Source organism: Lingula anatina, chromosome 4 (genome assembly GCF_051362555.1).
Source record: "Lingula anatina isolate TDL-2025a chromosome 4, LinAna3.0, whole genome shotgun sequence".
NCBI classification, from domain to species: Eukaryota; Metazoa; Brachiopoda; class Lingulata; order Lingulida; family Lingulidae; genus Lingula; species Lingula anatina.
Genome location: NC_141770.1, coordinates 24357233 through 24379353, shown reverse-complemented (window position 1 = coordinate 24379353; position 22121 = coordinate 24357233). Strand labels below are relative to the sequence as shown.

General features: G+C 34.7%; 2 protein-coding genes across 2 annotated transcripts; both read right to left on the bottom strand.

Moving 5' to 3' along the window:
- Window positions 1-41: 41 nt before the first annotated feature.
- On the bottom strand, window positions 42-21662 carry LOC106151506 (GPI ethanolamine phosphate transferase 1). The gene is made up of 29 exons (XM_087011183.1): window positions 21501-21662; window positions 20805-21023; window positions 20141-20262; window positions 19575-19673; window positions 19079-19185; window positions 18535-18659; window positions 18124-18254; window positions 12118-12237; window positions 11848-11888; window positions 11579-11638; window positions 10625-10717; window positions 10111-10166; window positions 9808-9829; window positions 9537-9593; window positions 9284-9363; window positions 8870-9057; window positions 8452-8524; window positions 7781-7880; window positions 7367-7459; window positions 6825-6916; window positions 6404-6454; window positions 5885-5957; window positions 5450-5558; window positions 4924-5026; window positions 3373-3457; window positions 2939-3055; window positions 2201-2332; window positions 1826-1942; window positions 42-1296 (listed from the first exon to the last, which is right to left on the bottom strand). Coding segments are annotated over exons 1-29 (2838 nt in total). The 5' UTR covers window positions 21503-21662; the 3' UTR covers window positions 42-1125.
- Window positions 13793-17078, bottom strand: LOC106151528 (uncharacterized). Its single transcript, XM_013524845.2, has one exon. The coding sequence runs from the start codon at window positions 16708-16710 to the stop codon at window positions 14728-14730; it is 1983 nt and encodes a 660-aa protein (XP_013380299.2). The 5' UTR covers window positions 16711-17078; the 3' UTR covers window positions 13793-14727.
- Window positions 21663-22121: the final 459 nt, after the last annotated feature.

Here is a 22121-nt window from a genome sequence, read left to right as displayed (position 1 = left end):
TGTGTCTGTGTTATGTTTGGAAATGTTTAACAACAATAATATCAAGAAGTAACCTTTATTTGGATACTGATTACCAAATGTTCTGTTCTAGATAAGACTATCATTGCAATGAGATCAAATAAAATCTGATTAGATAAACACATACAAATGAAAAAAAAACTGACTTAAATCTACAACAAAATCTGTAAAATAAATAAATCATAAGAGAGGATTGTTCCATTTTAAATTTCTAAAAATCTCAGAACTTCAGTCTTGGCTTGTCACTAACTCTACAAAAATAAGTACCAATATAGGACAATACATCATTCTTTCATTTTTTCCTTTACAAATGGATCATAATCTAACTGTCACTTGATGAGGTATTCCACTGTCAAACTCTTAACAAAACCAAACAGTTTTGTAGTAAGAACTTATGAAAATAAATTAACCTAAAATAATTAGAAAAAAAAATGTTAACTTTCACTATGCACTAAGATCTTGATCTATATACTTTGAAGACAGATACACATTTCTTCCACTACTTCTGGTATTTATTTCCATGATTACTCAATCACACTTTACTTGACTGCAGTAATAATGTTTCAAAAAAATAAAAAAGGCTCTCTCTATTAATATCACACTTAAAACAAGATATATTTCAACCTTCAGAGCATTTGTCATAACAATTTTAAAATCATTAGATTGTCTGTTTGGTCACAGAAACAGTCTCTAAAAACAACCAAACAAAAAAAAATAAATAAACAAAAACCCAGTCATTATCACACTCATGACTCATGACTCATGCTCTCTATAATATTATTATTATTATTATTATTATTATGGCTGCTAAGACCAGAAGAACTATAAAATGTCTGTATGATCCCTTCTGGAGAGAAAAACTGACACATAGTTATGAAGGTGTACATCAGTTATAGCTGCACAACTGTGGTTTACCAATGCGTGAAGCTCTCTCTGGGTAAATTAAAAAAAACAAACTATAAACCTTTCAACTACTGGGCCCAGTACTGTATGAAGTCAATCTGGTGAAAAGTCATGGATTCTTGAATAATAATTTCAATTTAAAGTACCATGGATTGGAAGCCATTACCTTCTTTGGAATGACAATCAAAACAAAACTTGACACTTTCAGAGATTCTTCCCAGTCTGTTTAGGACCAATTCTCCATGAAGTCAAAATGGTGGCTAGTCCCAAGAACATTATAAGGAATATGATGGAGCACATGACTACCACGTAGTGGCTAATACTGGTTCCTATCTCCAGCCAGCTGCCATGATCCTGGACCATGAAAAAGAATTGCTGAAACAGAAAGCAAAACCAACCTCAATGAAAGACGCAAACAATTCAATGCTTTTGCACGTGCAATCCAAAACCCAAGATAAAGATTAAAAAATAAATAAATAAATAAATACATAAATAAACAAATAAATAAGTAAAAATAAAATAAAAGTGTTAATGACACAATATTGGAGACAACATAATCAATACGAAGCACTTTATTATGTCTATGAATGCACAAGCACTACGTTCAAAAGATTGAGCAGGTATTTTTTTTAATGATACCAGTACACAATTGGCAATGGTGAAATAACCCATTAATGAGCTGCACTGAGAATAAACCAGCATAAAAACTTAGGTGATATACAATTATCTTTTAAGTCATCTTTCAAAAATTGTAAGCTTATAAACAAACAAACAAACAAAAAAAATAAATAAAAAAATAAAACAAAAAAAAATCAATCAATCAATACCAGCAACAATGTTAGTGCTGTTATTGTTGTCATAACATTAAAAAGCCACACTCTAAGAATGAGGAAGTGCCACTAACCAAACCCATAAAGTCTGACATGAGCAGTACCACAAGAAACAGACTCTTGGTGGGCACCTGCAGGCTCAGGTGGATAGCATGGAAGGTACACGTCACAAGGAGGAACGGAATCAGGTTCTGGATGATAATAACAACAACAATAATAATAATAATAATAATAATAATAATAATAATAATAATAATAATAATAATAACATTTACTTGAGGGTGTGAAGTTTGGAAATTTTATATTAATAAAGTCATGACTTGAAAGGAAACACTTATTGGTCACAATAAAAAAATTTGCTTGGTACTTTGTGCCATTTGTTAGACTACAATCAACACACTCTTGAGCAAATGTCAAGTACTACTTCACCTTCCCCATGACTTTCTTACCTTCCACAGCATGAGAGCTCCCATGACAAAAGGACTGAACACAGTCAGGAAGCAGTAGACGGAGGCTGGGTCAAAGCTGTTAATGCTGGCTATATTACCAGTGCCAAAGAAGGCTGAGATGATCAGAAAAACCTGGAGCTCTAAGTCAAGGAATATATTAATTAGGATACCATATTGGGACACAATACAGGAGAATATTGTACAGTAAACAAAGGTGAACCAAGGGTAATTAGATTTATCATGAAGTACATGTAATAATTAAATCCCCTGTTTCAAAGAAGGTGACAGCCTCACTCCATCCCCAAGTTCTCCCTTTTCCCAATTTTGGAGGCATGAGCAGATGTACAGACCAAATACTGGGCCTTTTCAATAGTACCTTGCTTCCAGGTATGACTAAAAATACATGTACCATGGCACAAAAGTTCAATTAAGTTAAAGTTCCCAGTTGTGCCAGATAATATTTCTTCTGCAGGCATACAGATAATATAATAAGAAGAAAATATGTGGGAAGGGCATAAAGGCAGGCAGCCTACGACATGAACTATATTTTCTGGCTATTAAAATATTTTCTCCATAGATTTAAGTAAGCTGCTATCTTTCAAAGTTTCATTCAGTTCAAGTCCCTAAAGATATTTCAAACTGTCAAGTAATAAGTGAGCATTCCTTTAATCTATGATTTTCATCAAACTCCGAGTCAGAAATCTGTGTGCAAATGGATTTCTGTATCATGAAGGATACAAAGAAGTAGGCACATCTAAGGTCCGCCTGAATCAGGTGTCTCTCTACAGTGTCCATCTGGCTGAAGTCCACTTTGTCCAGAGCTCTGACCAGCTGCTTGTGACCATCACTGATGCTCTGAAATAGCCAAAATGAATGTGATGATGAGCTAAACAAATTACAATCACATGGGCAAATATTTGATTTTAATATAGATCTGTTGTATATTACAAAAATAAGGGTTAACTTTATGACTCATTTCTCCTGCATGAATGTGGTCACTAAAAGCAATTAAATAATTTATTAATATTTTACTGCACATCAAAGTCAGAGCTATATGCCATTTAGTACAAGTTCACTAACTTCTATTTATAAACACCTGCTTTTCATTAAACTTTTTATTTATTTTACTTAGTCATTTATTTTTTCTTTTCTTATCTGTGTCCTAATATTACCTTTTCTGTCTGAGCCAATTTATACTCCATCTGCAGCCAGGAAAACAACAGCGAACACAGAGCCAGACAAAACATGCCTTCATGGCTGTGTGCATGGTCAAGGAAAAAAATCCTGTTTTCACTAATAATTCTACTGAGTTAATAAGTATGTGTACCTTGCCAATACCAACAGATTAGAAATGCGCTAGTCTTACAGTACCTTAAGTGAACCCTTTTCAAAATTGTATTAACCATGAGTTGGAAACTTCACCACCAGTACCTTGGTGTAAATCACCAATTATTCTCAGATTGAAGGAAAAGGTCAAATTATTACTGAAGGCTTTTCTCATACTGTTCAAGCAGGTGGCTTTCCTTTAATCTAAGATTTTCATTAATTGAATGAACAACTCCACATTAGTGATGGGGTTACTTGTTTCAGAATATAGTCTGTGGAGGCAGCAATCAATGCCACCGCACAGTTTTTGGCACATACAGGGAGTGCAGTATGCTGCCATACCTTTATGGCACTGACAGCTAAAATAAATCAAGAAATTAAATGACACCTGGCAGCTCCACCTTATTTAAAAAGGGAAGCGCAGTCTTTTCTTTTTGTCTCCTTGATTTACAAGCAATTAGCCAATATTTCTCTAGATGTGCCATTGGTTTAAAGGTATGACAATATTTCATAAAAGATTCATATTAACAATAAAAAGATTGTTAACAGCTCACAGAATTATAGTATTTTCTCCTTTACCAACAAAATTGCGCAATTATTCTGGAATCTGTGCTTGTCATTGAAGCACGTGACCTCCATGGATGGCTATACTCTATAAAAATCTCTTGGAGATTATTATTTAAAAAAAAACAACTTTTTTGTAAATAAAAAGAGAACATGGTCTCATTTTGAATGTCAGAAAGGATCCATTAACCATTGGTAAGTATAATGGGAAAATTGTTATTTACCCCAGGAAATCCATTTTTTAGCCAAATCGAACAGTTGTTATCAATTTAAGCTATCATGTACATGTTTGTGTTACAATGAATACAAGTGAATTGTCAGACCATGAAAAATTCAAACAGCATCTGATCTCACAGGTGTCTACTATCTGTAAGAAAATCTCACCAGCTTTGACAATGTTCCATACAGCAAATATCCATTAAAAGATTCAACAATTTTCTTAAACTTCTGAAACTAAATATTCATCATTTATCAACATAAACCAAGTTTCAGAGGACACTTGAAACACATCTGAATCTCAGGGTGCAAACATTCCACTAGTAGATAACCAGCAAAACTCCATCAAGTTATAATGCACACCCCGAACACTATTTCAAACACACCTTAACACGCCTCAATCACAATCACCTGCCTCTGCCTGCGCCAAGTGTTGGTACAATAGTTGATAATAATAATAATAATAATAATTATTGTTATCATTTAAATATTATTTTAAGTCTAAAATCAAATTATGTTCAGTGCAATATTAATATAGAATATAAATGGTAGACGAAAAGAAAAGGAAAAGTTAATAAAAAGAAATTGCTTTAAATAATAAAAACTGTCAAGGATACGCTGTGCTCATTAAGAGGTATGGTGCAAACAAGGCCATGGCTATACTGTACAACCTGTGATACAACTGTGTGGCACTGAACAGAGGAAGAATAATGGACAACCCTGGAAGGCAGATATCTAGAATTATGGAGCAATCAGTGTGTGTGTGTGTGTGTGTGTGTGTGTGTGTGTGTGTGTGTGAGATAAACATCCTTCCTCCCAACAAAAACTTGCTTTTTATTACTGGACTTTGCATCAAAATGCTGTTGTTTGTAATATTATATGTCAATTTGATCAATTTCAGATGAAAATTTTATCTTTAAATAAGTTTTTTTTATCAATAAAACTTAAAACTATTTTCTCTGTAACAAAATTTTGAAAAACTGTAAAAAGTACACTAAAAATTAAACAGAGAATGTCAAATATGCATGCCCCAGTTCAACATAATTTGTCACACAGCTAAGAAAAATGCAGATAATTACTGTAACAGTTTTTAATACACAGAAGCACCAAATCAATCATTTAGTCCACTTAAAATAGTCTTACCTAATATTGTCCAACTACCCAGTTGATTGACCAGTGGCAGCCCCTCCTTGTTGCTGATACTCCACGCTGTGGTGGTGACTATGAAGACGGATGCACAGATAACCCCCATCTGAAAGATACAAGACACAATCACTTTATTGAATTTTAATTGATACACAAGTACCCTTTATGCACAAATGATTTGACTTAGATTTCCTAACATGAACAAAGCAAAAAAGTACACATATTTTAAAGAAATTATAACACCAAACACCAAACAAAGACAGTGTTTTATGCTAAAGCAAAGAAATAAAACAAATATAAATATAATTTTTGAATTTTTCATTCATAAAATATTTGTTACCAATCCATCTTGGTTCAAGTTCTTGAATTGAAATTAACACTGTGCATATTAACAGTTACTGCTCATTTATTTATATTCTTTATTTTTCATACCTGTATGTAAGGTAGGATTCCCAAATTGATGTGCCTTCCTTGGGAAGTAATTTCCATCCCTGGAGATTTCAGGCTAAGAAACAAATTCAATCACATGTCAGAATATTTTTGATTACCAGAAACAGGTAAAGTGAACATTTGACACATTTTCAATGATGATCATAATTGCTTCTCATTCTGTTAATGTATTTCCTTCTTGGTAACAACTCATGTAGGCCTTTAGTGCATAATTGTAAAACTGATAGCCCTGTACAGGTAAATTATCATAAAGTGTCATTAATTTTTCATGCCTTATCTAAATTAATTGTCACTGAAATTGCTGAAGATGGTTGAACTTTTGAACTTAGAATTCTTATAATCTGATGACAGAAAAAAATTCTGAACTCCTTATTCTTGTTTACCTCATCAGTGCTAAAGCCACAGACACACATGAAAATAAATAAATAAATTGAAAAATATGTCTACACATATTTTTCAATTTATTAAAAAAATATGTCTACACATAAGAAAACCACTTACCCCCATAGACACATAACAGCACACGCCATGGCCAGAACACCTGCTAAAGTGCTGTGGAAGAGAGAAAGACTTTGAATAACATTTCATAGAGAAAAGTGAATAAGCTTAATTTTTTAGAGTTATCATGGTGTGAACAATTATTATGGAGGGTCTGGTGCTTTCTGTTTGTTTGCTGTAAACTACATCATATTATGACTGGTTTCAGCTTTCTGACATACAGTCCCTCTTCGTTAAATGAATGGGGAAGCCGCAAAGACTAACTTAATTCTAACATTACCGGCTATCAAATAAAATCTCATGCAAACGACATAGTTTAATATTCATCCAATAACCTTTTAAACAAAATTTACCTTTCAATCACCAAATTACTATTATTTGGATACAATATATTCTATAATCTCCAGGCCACAAATATACTTACACTAGGGAATAGTTAGCACCATTGCCTACCACAGGCATCATGGGAAATATAGCCACTAAAACACATGATATACTCCAAGCTATTACAGTCTTCTGGAAAACAGACACAGATACAATAAAACAATCATAAAGATCATAACTGTAAATAAACATCATAAAGCACAGAACTCAATCTCCAGAAGGAACTGCCTAACTGCTAGAGTGAGAGCAATAATATTTGAGCCTACATGCTATGAGTGGAATTTTAAAACAAGAATATGATGCTAATTTATAAGACTACTTAGTACGGATTTTACCGGTAGCTGTTTAGAGTTAAACTGCAAATTTAGTGACATTTTTTATTCTCATAGCCTAGGATAACTATCATGGAAATTATTGTTTCAACTGTTACATAAAAATTGAAAAATCATCATGCAAATATTCAAAATGAATTTCTTGGCCATAAATCTATGCTAAGGAAGCAAAAATGACCACAGTATGAAATTTGTAAATGATGTGAGCAGACAATTATCAAAATATTTTTAAAGATTCACTCCATCTTACTCTGTGTGCTTTGGAAGTAGAAGAAAGCCATGGCCACACTGCCATTGATATAAACCCCACTGAGAGCAGCTCACGTCGAAAGAATCCCATTACCTGAGGAATAATAAAAAATAACACTTAAGCTAGCAATAAATTTCTCATGGAATGGTACTAAAAAAACCTGATTTTTTTTCAATATGATGAAAATTGTAAATTAAAATTGCCATAATTGTATACTTCTGCATACAGCATTATAATCACAATAGTAATAATATAAGAAAGCTGTTACAGTAGTTAAAAGCAACAGAAATTTACTATCCTAGACTGGAACATGAATCATGTTTTTCAATATAAAGGGAATGTGTATTTAAATATCAATTTCAAAAGCAAACTAGGCATTATTAACTGTATATTCATCTTAAGTCCAACACTCACAATGATCTCCAGGCCGCCACTTCCTATACCCAGAATAAGCAGCACTGTTAAGGCATTGTTTTTAATGCCATTCTTCCAAGCATCTTCCAATATTGTATTCCTGCAGGAGAAATGTTTTAAATTAGTGAAATACTAGTTGTGTCTCACCTAACACTATAATAATCATGATAATTTATAATGAAATATTTCTAAAATTACAAGATATATCCTCTTTTCAAAACTATACGCCCTGATAATTCTAAAGCTGCATTAACATATTTTGTTAATCATGTTTTAGTGGAGGTAAACATAGTAATTGCAGAACAATAAATCAAAGTATTGAAATAATTCAACTGGATCTTAGAGTAAAACAATGTACAATATTCTACTAGATAACACCCACTGAGAACCAACATGAACTTTTCAGTGGCTTATTAATGTGCCCGTATTTCTATTAAAACAGTTTGTGCTGACGCACTAAAGGTCTGTCATAAAATTTACATGTATAATACTTCCAGACAGATATTTGGCTTAATGACACTGGATACCCCAATGAGCCAAATAAATAAGTTTTCTGTATAACAGTAACTTTGGTATTGATGAAGGAAAATTTTATTCAAATTATTCTGGTGTCAAAAATCCAATATATTGTCCATTTAAGGTTTCTAGTCACATGACTGTCAGCTGACTACCTTCTTATGACTTCCCACCACAATATAACAGGCAGCAGGCAATACACATAGTGGCTGAATGGCAGACTTTGAACTGAAATACAAAAAGATCAGTATAATTTATGAGTGTTTTGTATGATTTCTGCTCAACAGACATCATCAAATGTTTAAGCAGTGGTTGCATCACACAGGTGGCAGTGAAGTGTAGCTGTGTGCATGATGCAGATAAACCTGAAGTACATGTATACCTTTAATCAAAATGTTTTATGTGATCTCTGGGAAATTCTAAGAAAAAAAACAAATAAAAAGATACCACACTGCCAGAGAAACTTCATGAAGCAAATTTCAAGACAATTTACACCTGTTGACATGTATCATAGTGAACAAACTGAAAAATAACAGTGTGATCAAAAAATAATAATTATAGTTAGCCAATTACCAAATAGCAGGACAATCACAGTCATGGCAACAGCTGCAAACACTACTCCCAGACCTCTCTCTGTTCTCCACACTGGAAGGTCCAACAGCTCCATCTTGGTGCGGTGTTTAGAAATATCTGTGTGATCGCGGATGATGAGAGTGAACACAAATGCCATCCATCCCAAAAATCCAAAGGCAACGCTGACACTGAGGCAATGGAAGTTTGTATTAGATTAATCTTGTATATATTTGTAAAAGTATGTGTGATGATAATATTTTGACTATTTAAAATGCCAAATGGCCCACATTGGAATAGGTGACCTCTGATGGGCAATGCGCAGTTTATCAAAATTCACTGCCAACTAATCATCTATCACTCTTCCACTATATCATGTAACGTTTGCCCTCTGATCATACAACTGCAACAACTTACCCCAAGAAGAATCTGTCATATGAATGATAATAGGTTAGACCCTCCAAAGCCAATTGTATTAATTCCTTTGATTGGTCAATCTAAAATATAAACCATTGCAAAACTTATACATTATTTTCAAACTTTTCCAAATTTTGCAATTCATCTCAGAAGAAATCAATATGGATATGGTCAAGAAAGCATCACCATTAATCCCTTAATACATATAGTACAAATTAACAAACTGAATTTTTATAAGTTTCAGTGCACTTACAGCCTCTTGAAACTTCTCTGTCTGAATGTCACTTCTTATTGCTCTAAGTCTGTCTGCCTGGAAAATTTAAAAAGAAGTTCAAAATAATTAATCATAAGTAATAACAAAAACTGAATGAATTATCAACATAAGCCAAAACTCAAACAATTCAATTTGGAAAATCAATTATTTTTAAACATTGTCAAATAATTCTGATGAGTAAAAACAACTTCATGACCTCTGACAACATCATGGCCTATTTTAATAAACTACAAAAGAAATGTTCACTTACCTGCTTGGACAATGTTAGGGGCCTGGAAAAACAAGATTTTTAAGACAACAGTGAACCAACAAATAATAAAATGGCATGAAAGAATAGGTGACAAATCAGACTACATCAAGAATAAAAATGTAAAATGTTTTGAGTCATTTCAATTGTCACCTCTCTCCGATTGATGCTTATGACACAATTGGAAAAAATACTGTGACAAACCTAAAAGATGATTAATAAGACATCTATTTTGTTCATATATTTCAGTGCCTCAGTTCTTATTGCTTTCATGGTAACTCTTTTTTCTTCCTTTTCTGTACTTACATGAATGGTTTAAATAAAGCTGACAGGGTTGTCTCCTGTTTCTGTGACATTTTAACCTAGAAATATGAAAACATTTAAATCCAAGTCCTTCCAAATATAGAATATCTGACACTGCCTAAGGAATTGTTCCGTAATTATTCTGGTATTCAAATTTTTGTAAATGTCTAAAAAATAAATATATATATAGAGAAATAAAAATAATAATTAAAAAAAGTAAAACAGACAAAAAATAAATTGCTGCATTCAATGTTCAACAAATAAATCTGAATATTATTGGAACTAAAAGAAATATCCTCTGTACATGCCATATTCTATATTAGTTGGTACGCTTTAGAATTTTGTTTTAACCTTTATTATAATCGTTGTACACAGAATAGATATGAACGTGAAGCACCATCCTAAAAGAACTCTTCATTTTTATCATGATTATGATCATTATTATCATCATTATCACAATCATCATCATTATCATAATCATTATTATCATCATAATTATTATCATTATTATCATTACCTGATACTGGGCCAGTATCTGCTGAGCATTGGCAAAAATACTTTTGGCCTTATACTCCATTGTGTTGTTGAGGTAGTCTAATGGAAGCAGTCCCTGATAATATAAAACACATGTTAACTTTAATGAGATGGTCCTTATTGACAAAATGGGAAGATATGGTTTAAAGCCTTAAACCCAGGATATACAAGATCAGTCAACTTTAAAATTCATACCTTGCTGATCTTTTTGACTAATATTTTATGATATACTTTGATGTCAATGCTTATAGATGATTAAAAAAATTCTCTTATATATACATTTTCCCTCTTAATAGTGCTCTTAAAAGCCTTACATTGTGTGAATAAATACATGAATTAACAAAATTAGCTGATTAAAAATCAATATTCAATATTGTTTGCCTCATTTCTCACTGCAATAGTTATATGTGTTAACTAGTGCAGCCATCCTAAGGCAGTTGCTCTAGGGAGACACACAGACCTTCAGTACAGATCTCTTTACTGAAGTTATTAGAATGTTGTGTTTTTTCCCATTAGTTTGTCTATAGAATTATTAATATTGAAAAAATGTGTGTTACTACTCCTGGTTGATGTTTCACTTGCATCATCAAACGTTTAAATGTTGGTGGAGTAATAACTGGAGATATAATCTAGGGAGATTTGTGCCCAGGCAGATATGGTCTTAATCTGACTGTTTGATTCCTTTTAAATCTCCCACACCATTATTAGTAAAATAAACTGTAATGGACGACAGGTTACCTATTTTAACATTAAAATACATGGCAATCACTTTACCACCAGGTACATATATTAAATCTATTCCAAGGAATTAAAGGACAGAGCATGTAACAACAACAGATTATTTATTTCAACAATAAAATACAAGGCAATTACTTTACCACCAGGTACATACACTGAATCCATTCCCAGGAATTCAAAGACAGAGCATGTAACTTACCACAGAATTCAGTGGGAAAGCTATGCCTATCAGGGAGGACATTAGAGGGGCAATATCAGCCTGTAATCAAATAGAAAAATTACTATCATTAAATTAAATATTGCACTAAATGTGTAGTCAATTTTGTTCTTTCAAGAATTACTATTATAATCAGTATATGTGTATTTCTGCATGTGAGAATTTGATTTATTATCTAATCCCAGTTTGAAGTTGATAATTATCAAAACTTATCACTCTTAGCTCTTCCAAAAAAAGAAAGAAAAAATTACCTGATTGACATCACTTCTTTTTAAATGTGATAAATTCCAATCTAAAAATAGATAAGCACATATGATAAAAAAAAATTATTATAAAATCAAATTTGTTCATATATAGCCAAAAGACAGCTGGAATAATGCTGTAACAATTTGCTGTAAATTATCTTATCTATATTATCATAATGATTTTAAAAAAATCTTGGCCCCATCACTTTTATTAACTTAAATTTTTACAAACTACTAAGATCTCAACTAAAATACAATGTCATGCACTTCAATCACCTTCAGAGAAAGTGTCACTGTATCCATCTTGTGAGGTAGGTGGCACGGCTCTTCTAATCCCAGCACCCCAGGCCACTAGGGGGGTCAGCGTCTCGTGGGGGTGGCCAGCGCCATGGGAACCTGTGATTGACAGATATGACAATTAAGTGAAACATTGTAAGGTCTGTGCTCAGACAGGGCTGATATTGGGTAGTGCTGGGAAAGTGAAAAAATGCACATGGATTAACCTGGTTATATGAATTGTCAAAGATTAACTTTATAACTGCTAGTGAAGGTAAACAAAAGTTGACATACAAAGAACAGCTATCTGAAATGTTTTTTTTTTTCATGCTTTCATACAGAATGATTCTTCATATGAGTTTCAGAGTCAGAACCGTGACTCTCATTTTAAACACCAAAAGTTGTCCACAAACAGAAAGAGCTGTGTAACTCAGGTTACCACTGGGGGGGGGGTATGAAAGTGAAATAAAAGGGGGCCAATTACCACAGGACAGGCTCGGGTCACCTGAGTTCCAGAAATTACTGAAAATTCACTGCTCCACTATAGCAGACTGAGGCATGATGATTATGGAAGACAAGCCTGAGGTGGGGACAAATAACAACTCAAACATGTCAGATAAAAGATGTCTTAGTGCCAGATGTGCACTCCTTAATACAATCTTATCAGAATACTATGACATGGAGAGCATTCAGATAAACCCATCATACTAGCTGGATCGATCCATCACTGAAGGAGATTCTCCCCCAGTGCAATCAATATATGTAGTAAGCTTAAATGTCTGACAGGCCTCTTCAAGTTGCAACCCCTTATTAAGTAATTATCTAGCTACTCAAGGGGGGGGGGGGGAGTTTCAGACAGTTAAACTGATTGCATTGAATGCACTTAAGCTAGAGTTCGAATGCAGAGTTGGATCATTCCAGCTGGTACGACATTCGAATCTGACTGTTTGTCAAAGTCTAATTATGTCATGATGATAAAAAAGTAAATTTATTGGACAATGGACAAAAAGAACATGCTTCATGAGAAAAGAAACACCCTTTAAGTCTCTTTAGAAATGGTTTGATTTTATATCATTTATATCAAGTATTATATATAACTAATAGATTGGTTAAACAAATTCTGCTTTTATCAATGTGATTGTTCAATACAGCAGAACAGGGCTTTATGTGCCAAAATTTATCACATAGGTTTTAACAGGAATATTATCAGCCAGTTTAACGCCTTGGAGTGGAATCATGTTATGTGAAGTGACCTGAGACACAATCTGTGTGATAACCCACATAATGTAGGGAACATTGTCCCACATGTGTAGATAATAATAACCCAGCATGAGGCATTACACCAACAAGGCTTTTTCCCCAATCTGCCATGCCTGTCTTGTAAAGGTGAACTTTGCAAGGAATAAATAAATAAAATACAAATAAATAAATGAATGAATGAATAATTGTAATAAAATTTTTCAAATTTGGTGGAGTTAGCTCAATCTCAGATTGCCAATTTTGAATGCAGAACATTTTGTGTAATGCAAATTAAAGGAAAGAAAATGTACACTTCACAGCACTTAAATAACACTCCGCTTTCACCATTTTTCTTCAAAGGTACAAATTTTACTAATAAACACCTATCTGTGCCAGTATTTAGAACATCCTGAGTGCAGAACATAAATAAATAACATTAAGAATTTGACAATCAACTTTATTGGAATGGCTCTTTCCTGTGCTGTTTTCATCAAATGAAAGCACATTATCAACAAAATCAATGTATAAAAATAATTTTATGGCACAAGTAATATTAAATGTAGAATTGTGATGCAATGGCACAGTGATTGTTGCTATATTATACATCTTGCATGAAAGAATGAGAAGAATATTTGTTATAACAGTGAGAGTAAAATACAAACTAAACTGTATAATAAGTATCCTCAAATATCACTCTTAGATATAAACATTTCTAAGTGCACAAAAAACTGATTATCTTCACATAAAAATTATTAATAAATAGATCACAATTTGACGTTTAATAATCTTAATGCACTCCAACATGAAAAATTAAGCAGAGAATATATAAATATATACTAGTAGCTATTAGCTTCCATTTTAAAAATTACAAGCATGTAAATTAATCGTTAAATAATCTTAATGCATTCCAACATGAAATATTAAGCAGAGAATATATAAATAAATATTTTAAAACTTTCAAGGATGTAAATAACACATTGATAAAGATATATACATCACTCTGTTCAAGACACATTGCTTGGCATCAATATTTACAAAGCACTCTGACATAAACTAGGAAAACATAATATTATATTTCACATGGATCACACTTGCAATTCTTGAATAATTATGTAAGTATACAAAATACAAATTCTCTCTCTAACAGTGTAAGGCAAATATGCTGTTATAAGGAGAAAATGAATGATAAATGTCAAGTTCTAACAAAAAGCTTTATATCAATACTCATACTAGTATGAATGTCTTGGACATCAAACATTAAATAATTATTTAAGGGGTTAACATCTAGTCAGATATAAATAAAGCCTGGTGCCATTGTATGACATTGTCAAGTACAATTACTATAATATATTAAATACCAGTGATTGTCCTTTACATCAGGTATTTAAACACTTTCACCGTGGCCTTTCCATCACAGTCGGTCACCAGCAACTGGCCCCACTTGTTCACTGCAACAGCTAGAGGGCCGGCCAGGTTCCCCCTGGTGGCGACATAATGCATCAGCTCTCCCTTGGGTGTCAGCATCACAATCCTGGCATTACGAGAGTCCCCCACCAGGATGTGTCCGTGTTGGTCAGCACACAGTCCAGTTGGTCTGTACAGCATGTGGTTTGTGGTGGAACCACTGATCCCAATTACCCCGTAGTGTGACAGGATATCCCCGTGTTGGTCCAGGATCCAGACACAGTGCTGCATGTCCGAGAGAAGAATGTTGCCGGTTTTTCTGTCAACACCCATGTCCCAGGGATCTTTGATCTCTGGAGGAATGTCCATTGCTTTTTTTACCTTCTCTCGTTTGAAGACGTAGATCTTCCTGATGGCCGTATCCACTTTCAGCACAAGGAACAGACCCCTTCGACCCTGTTTAAAGTCTCTGATATTGCTCATTGCGATGGACAGTTCGTTCTTGGCAGCGGGTACAGAAAGAATTCTAATTTCACAAGGGAGACCAACAAGGGTGCTGCAGCAGCCAACGGCAATGCTCCCATTCTCAACCACTGCAATTCTACTCGGGTAGGGGATGGCTGCCCTTAGATTTATCTGCAGTTTGTATTGGCCACTGGCTGTGAAGAGCTTCACACAACTGTTGATGCGATCCACCACGTATATGTCATCGTTGTTGGGATCCACTGCAATACCATCCAGCTCGCAACCTAAACGATCATTGAAAAGTGCCGTGTTGATCGTCTGACATGGCAGTTCTTTCACAACAACGGTGCGTGTTGATGGAACTCGAAAGGGAACAATGATCTCCATGGGAAACAGGTGTGGATTGATCTCATTGATTTCAAACTCCAACTGCCTTCTCTTCATGGGTGGGGAATACTTCACTGCTGCAAGCTTCCTGGTGATATCCTCAAATGCCTCGTCTATTGCCTTCTCTGAGAGTTCTTTAGCATTATACCGACAATTGTCCATATAGTCTGGCTGGCACACTTCATCCTCCATCAGTTCCTTCATTCTGTTCTCAAGCATTGGCTTTTGTTGGATGATTTCGGAGTCAGAGCCAAACTTCGTCAATATCTCAGCATACTGGACGACATGGTCAACATTGGCTTTATGGGCATCTATCTTGTCCTGCATCTTATTCAGCATCTCAGTCTCGGTGTCGTAGATGGAGTTGACTCTTGCCACAAGATTCTTGGTATGCTCTTCCACAATGCTGTGCAGTTTTTTGGTGTGAGCCTCAATGTCTGGGACCAGAATGCTGTGCTTTTGTTGGCTGAGATCTACAACGCCTGTCTGACTGGATGTCGTGTCCAGCTGGAGCTGAACCGAGGGAATGTTCCCTTGTATCTGATCCGCTAAACTCTTCATCTTATCCTTGTGTTCGTCAGCTGCTTTGTCTGCACTTGCAGCAGCATGTTCTCTGCATCCGTTGGTACTGGTAGGTGTGGGACTGCTAGCTGGCTTCCTCAATGGAGATAGACTGCCGTTAGAGGCGGCAGAGGGGAGGTCAGTTGCTATGTGATTCACTGGGGTCATAACTTTGTGGCATTTATGACACCTGTGCTGACAACATAGATGGCATGGCAGGTGGTTTGGGTCGAGCCTCTCTGGTACGTAGTCTGTCACGTTCTTTAACAAAAAGTTCTTGCGAAGTTTCTTCATTCCCCCGTGTGGCACCGGGACTTTTTCGTGGCAAACAGGGCATAGGAAACTTGACTTGCCGCCATTATTCTTTGCATAACTCGATATACACTTGAAACAGAAGGTGTGGAAACATGGTAGCATTCGCGGATCTTCAAAATCGTCCAGGCAAATCTGGCAGAGGGGACAAGTGAGGAAGTGTTCGCGACCGCCACCTGGGGATGACGCAGGAAGCCCAAGTGGAAATTTGCTGCTCGTGGCCATTTTTCATCCTCTGTAAACTAAACATGAGCTGCTACATCTGATAAAAAAGTGCCCTTCTTGTCATTATGTGTGTCAATTTAAAGTTACGGCTCCAAACTGATAGTAGAACTCCTATCTTTGACCCAGTTTGATAAACGGGAAGCGACTAACTCTTCAAAACTGGAGGCGCGAAAGTGTAACAACACGGAAAATATGTAAACAAACATCCACGCTCGGCCGTCACCTTGATTCTGGTGAATAAAAACAATGTCGTATATAATGCAGTTATATATCATTTGTTGAAATTATAACCGATGTTATTTTTTACATCATGAAAGTGTATACAGCGTTCTATTCTACAGTCATTTTATGAATTTATTTAGATGCCTCAGCATGGACTCCAAAAATTGATTAGTTAATAGTTAATATTAGACGCGATGGAAATTGTTCTCCGTTGATCTTCAAAAAGAGAAACAGACAATTCCATCAAATATAACGAACTGTAGTAGTTCTGAGAGCTTATACTGGCTGTAATCAAGCATCATTACAAATACTTGGTGGTTTCTTTAATGATGTACATGTACGACCACCTGTGTCATAGAATAATTTCAGTGAATTTTCAATATTGTAAAAATGAATAACAACAAAACCTAAATAGACATGACGCTTCTTTTCCATCGTATATGTTCCTGGTAATACATTTAAGAAAAGACAGAAGACTTCCAAATCCCAAGGGGTGGCCGGGGGGGGGGGGGGGGGGGGGGGGCATTAATTTTGTTGAGTAGTGGCATGGCTCGCACATGTTGACATAGTGTCCAATTAATACACAGGTATTTAAACTCATACATTTTTGGTCTGTCCTCCCTCACCAACTCAGGAGACAGGTTTCGGCAATGTTTTATTCAAGTTTTCAAGCTTGCATTACATGCTTATTTCCACAAATTGCCAGCCACAGAAGTTGACAGAGACCAACTTTGCAACCTGCTCTTCATTCTTTTTTTTTTCAGTCTGTTGAATCCAAGTCAGTAAACAGCAACAAATTCTCCAGTTTAATGAAATACAACAAGTTGATGAATCCAAGTATAGGAAAATATGATTGTACTATAAAAAAAAAAAAAAAAAAAAAAAAAAAATCCCCCCCCCTCACCTCCTCTCCTTACCCACCCCCAAATCTCAACCCAAAATTACTTTGCTCTTGTGATCACATTTAAAATGCTTTTTCTTTTTTTCTTTTTTCCTAGGGCCTCATGTATTTTGATATTTTTATTTTTGTTAACATGATGGCATTGAAATTGCATATTTTGTTAACCTTAGTATACTTGGTTCCTATGTTTCTATTCATTTTGTCATCTTTTTGGTCACTCCTATAGGATGAATATATTTATTGCACCGTCTCATTTTCTTAAATGGAATAAAAAATACAACTATACCCACCCCAGTTCGTCATGCCATGGTCTGCTGTCATAATATAAGAAGTTCTGCCATCTTGTTGGAAATAACTGTCTACAACTTGGCTTATATTTTTTATGCCTTCATCCACAATACGTATGTTTCTCAAATACTCTCTGAAAAACAATCACATAAAATTAAGTGACAAGGTTATGAATCTAAAGAATAATTAAAATAAAGGGATAATAGGTCATCAATCCATATTGTTATATCTAAAGAAGCAATACACCTACATAAAATATAGGACTAACTGATATTAAATAATACTGTTGGTTAGTCAACCATTGTCATATGAAGGCACTTAACAGTCAGGTGCAGTCCAGGGCATCCTTTGCTTAAAAATAACACAAATTTAAAGTCATTCTTTTAGCATGGCTTCTGGGAATGACCACTTACTCTGAGTGAGGTTTCTGAGAATGTCCACATGTATCCAGACCCAGTAGATGCAAAAACAACACAATACGATCTTGGGATAGAAGCCTTGCCAGAGAGGCATTTCTTTTTGCTTCTTCAAAAAATTCCTGAAAATAAAGAAGCACTTACAGTAAGTAAAATTGTGGTTGTCATAATAATATTACAGTCTATGTGAAAAGTGTTCTTCTGGACTAAATAAAGTTTCCATTTCTGAATCAGTTGAAAGCTGAAAAAAAAGGGGGGGGGGGTCATATCCTCACACACCACAAATTTTGCATATAGATTAATCAACACAGCCTTCAAAACAAGTGATAGAATCACTCAGCTTGTTATAGAATGCTGATATAGTATTATCAGCACTGTTATAGTATAATATGACAACCAAAGTACTGGGTTTACATTACATCAACAGCTATGAGTTAGGTCTATCTCACATTTCATAAAACATGCAAAATACACGTTCACTACACAGGTCTGGTTATACTATAACAGAACTCATTCATAACCCTTACTATTTCAAACTTACCACAACTTCATCAAAGACCCAAGTGTCCAGTTTGGTGGTGTCTGAGCCAGCGAAGTCCTCCTCTGCGGCAGGGTACATCTTTGTGAAAACATGGTCGCCAGTGGCACCTGAGAGACGTAAAACATTAAGTTAATAAAATGGCCATTTAGAGTAGAATCAAGGCTCAAATTAGAATAGAATTTTTAGTGTCATGTACAAGTTTGTTTTTTTTTTAATTAAAATAATCAAACTGAATTGAAAAAATGAAATCATTTTGCCAATGTATAGCCAAGGCTAGTTGTTGCTGAGTTTACAGTTTTTTAACTAGTAAAAATAAAACTTTAGTTAATATAATTTTAACTTTATATTTTCTTTGCACATTTTACAATACAATGACAATGTAAACATCAAAGTAAAAAAGTTTGTAGGTGTTTAATTAACAGACCATATTTCAATATGAGAGAAAAAAGTCAGAAGTGGATAAAATACACTCCACACCTCCACTTTATACCCTTACCTTTTGCAAACATTGGTAGAATATCTGGACTTCCCCAAGACCAAGTTGTTCGGCTTTCATTAAAAACAGAGTCAAACTCAACTGGGTTTTCTTTCCATCCTACAACAAACGAAGAGTAATCTGACATATAATATTTAAATCATTTATTGAAAAACTATACTTAATCAATTAACTGTGTTTATTATAAATCAATTATTTTTACTTTTAGTTACTTGTAAAGAAATAAGGGGGTAAACAGATAAGAAAGGATACTTTTGATGTTATTATCACCAACAAGTCTGGACTAGATTTTTAAACCATAAGATATAACCCTCGACATGCTGAGAGCTTATGACATAAATGTGGCTTAGCACAGAATTTATATTCGTATTGCAGGTCTGACCCAAAAAGACTGAACTATATTAGAATCAGTATAGTCAATAAACCCTTGGCTATGCAATTATGAATTAATAAGGGCACTTGTGTGAATGCTTGAGTGTGTGTATGTATGTGTGTGGCAATACAAAAATACAGTATTTTCTCCAAGTCCTACAATGCAATCACAGGTATAGATCATGTCTTCCTACCTTTGGCCACAGCACTAACGTCTTCATAGAATCCTGCAATAAGTGCCACATGGCCTGGGCGAGACTCGGTGGGGACCCTGGTGTGGGATATCCCCCACGCACCACGCTTTTCTATCACATCTCTGAAAAATTGTACTTTCCATCATGTTATATCCACTGTGTATTTTGGAATTGTACTCGGAGCCTCTTTGTTTTGTTATTATTATAATTATCATCATCATTGTTATTTTTGATCATCAATATATTATCAATACAATTATTATGATAAGTCAAATGAAGAACAAAGATCCTTTTCATCACTATCACTTTTAAGTAAAATTGCCCACTTGATCAGTTAAAAATTTTAACTACTGCTACTAAGGGTCTAACCAAACCTTAGCAAATCAGCGTAAGAACAAAAACTTCACAGCACTTCAGATCTGTAAGGGATCATTCCCAATGAAACTATTGGTCTACATAAAGCAATCCAACTGGGGGACTCTCACTGAATGCAACCAGATTAACAAGCCTCTCTGTTTCCAGTGTACTCTTATAATCACCAGCTTTTCTCTATTTTACTCAACACCAGGAGGAGCAGTGTGAATCTGCAAATCTAATCAATCTATGCAGACTGACAGTTACATTGGGAATGAACACTAAGTCCTGATAGCAAAATGAGGGTTACCTCATGTACGGAGCTGTACCTCTATCAGCTCCAAAGAATTTATCAGCTCTCAAACCATCAGTTACAAACAACACCAGTCTTTTAGATGGCGGCTCCAGTGGTGTCTGGAATGGTGTCATTCCATGCACCAGCGGTGATGTGAAATAGATATCAAAGATGGATATGAAGAATACCACATGGACAACTAGCCCTGCTATAATAAGGGAGATGCCGGATTGCCTGAAAAAAAAATAAAAAAACAGATCTAGTATACAAGTATGAATCAAAACTTAAAATATATATATATATATATATATATATATATATATAGAGAGAGAGAGAGAGAGAGAGAGAGAGAGAGAGAGAGAGAGAGAGAGAGAGAGAGACTGACGAATCATGGATAAACTACATTATCATTTAATCCATGTTTCTATATCTAAAAGTATTCTGATCAACGTGATAAAGAGTTGTGATACATTATCTTTATAAAACTGCGGTTCATGTGACTTCGATCGCCTATTAAGAAGAAGTTTAATGGGCATAATAATTTAATTAGCTTAAAATATTCCACACTGAGTGTAATGAATCATAGTCACACTGATTAAAGTTGACGCTCGTGATATTATCAAAAAGATATGAATCACAAAAACCACCTCAGCGTCTTTATTTGAAGGCAATGTAAAATGTTGCTTTTGTTCATTACGATCGAATACTTACATGATATACAAATTCCTTTTTATAACTCTGCCGGCCGGTTCTCAGACCTGTTCACGTTTTGTATATGGCGGCTGTTTTGACCTTATTTTCTGTTACTAGCCTCTCTTTGAAAATATATTCAGCTGGTTGAGGAGCCACTCTCCATAGATCCACAAAGAGGTTTTATTTGGAGAAGAGCGTGAGTCATCAATTCTAGGTCATAAGAGACAACAGGCTGGAGCCCGGAGATAAGTCACATGAGGCCGCAAGTTGTCTACTACATGTCATCTCAGGCCTAAAGCTTGATATGCTTTGTCAGGCCAAATATTTAACAAACAGGAATGAATTGCTTCTATCAACGAGTATGAAGAATTTCAAGTTGTGAAAAACATCAATTACCTTCAAGCCGAACAGGACTCGGCTTTCGAGAAAAAATCTAATCAAACTGGTTTTTGAACAAGAACATTGTTCCTATTTTTTTTATGCACAAGTCTGTGGAAGTTTTATGGAAGTAGTGTCTCACAGTATGGGGATATGACATTTGCATGGTGGACGACTCACGTTATGAAGTGTATAATGTATTTCAATCAGTGGGCTTCAGTCATAAACAAGACCATGTAGCTGTCATCACTGCAATATTTG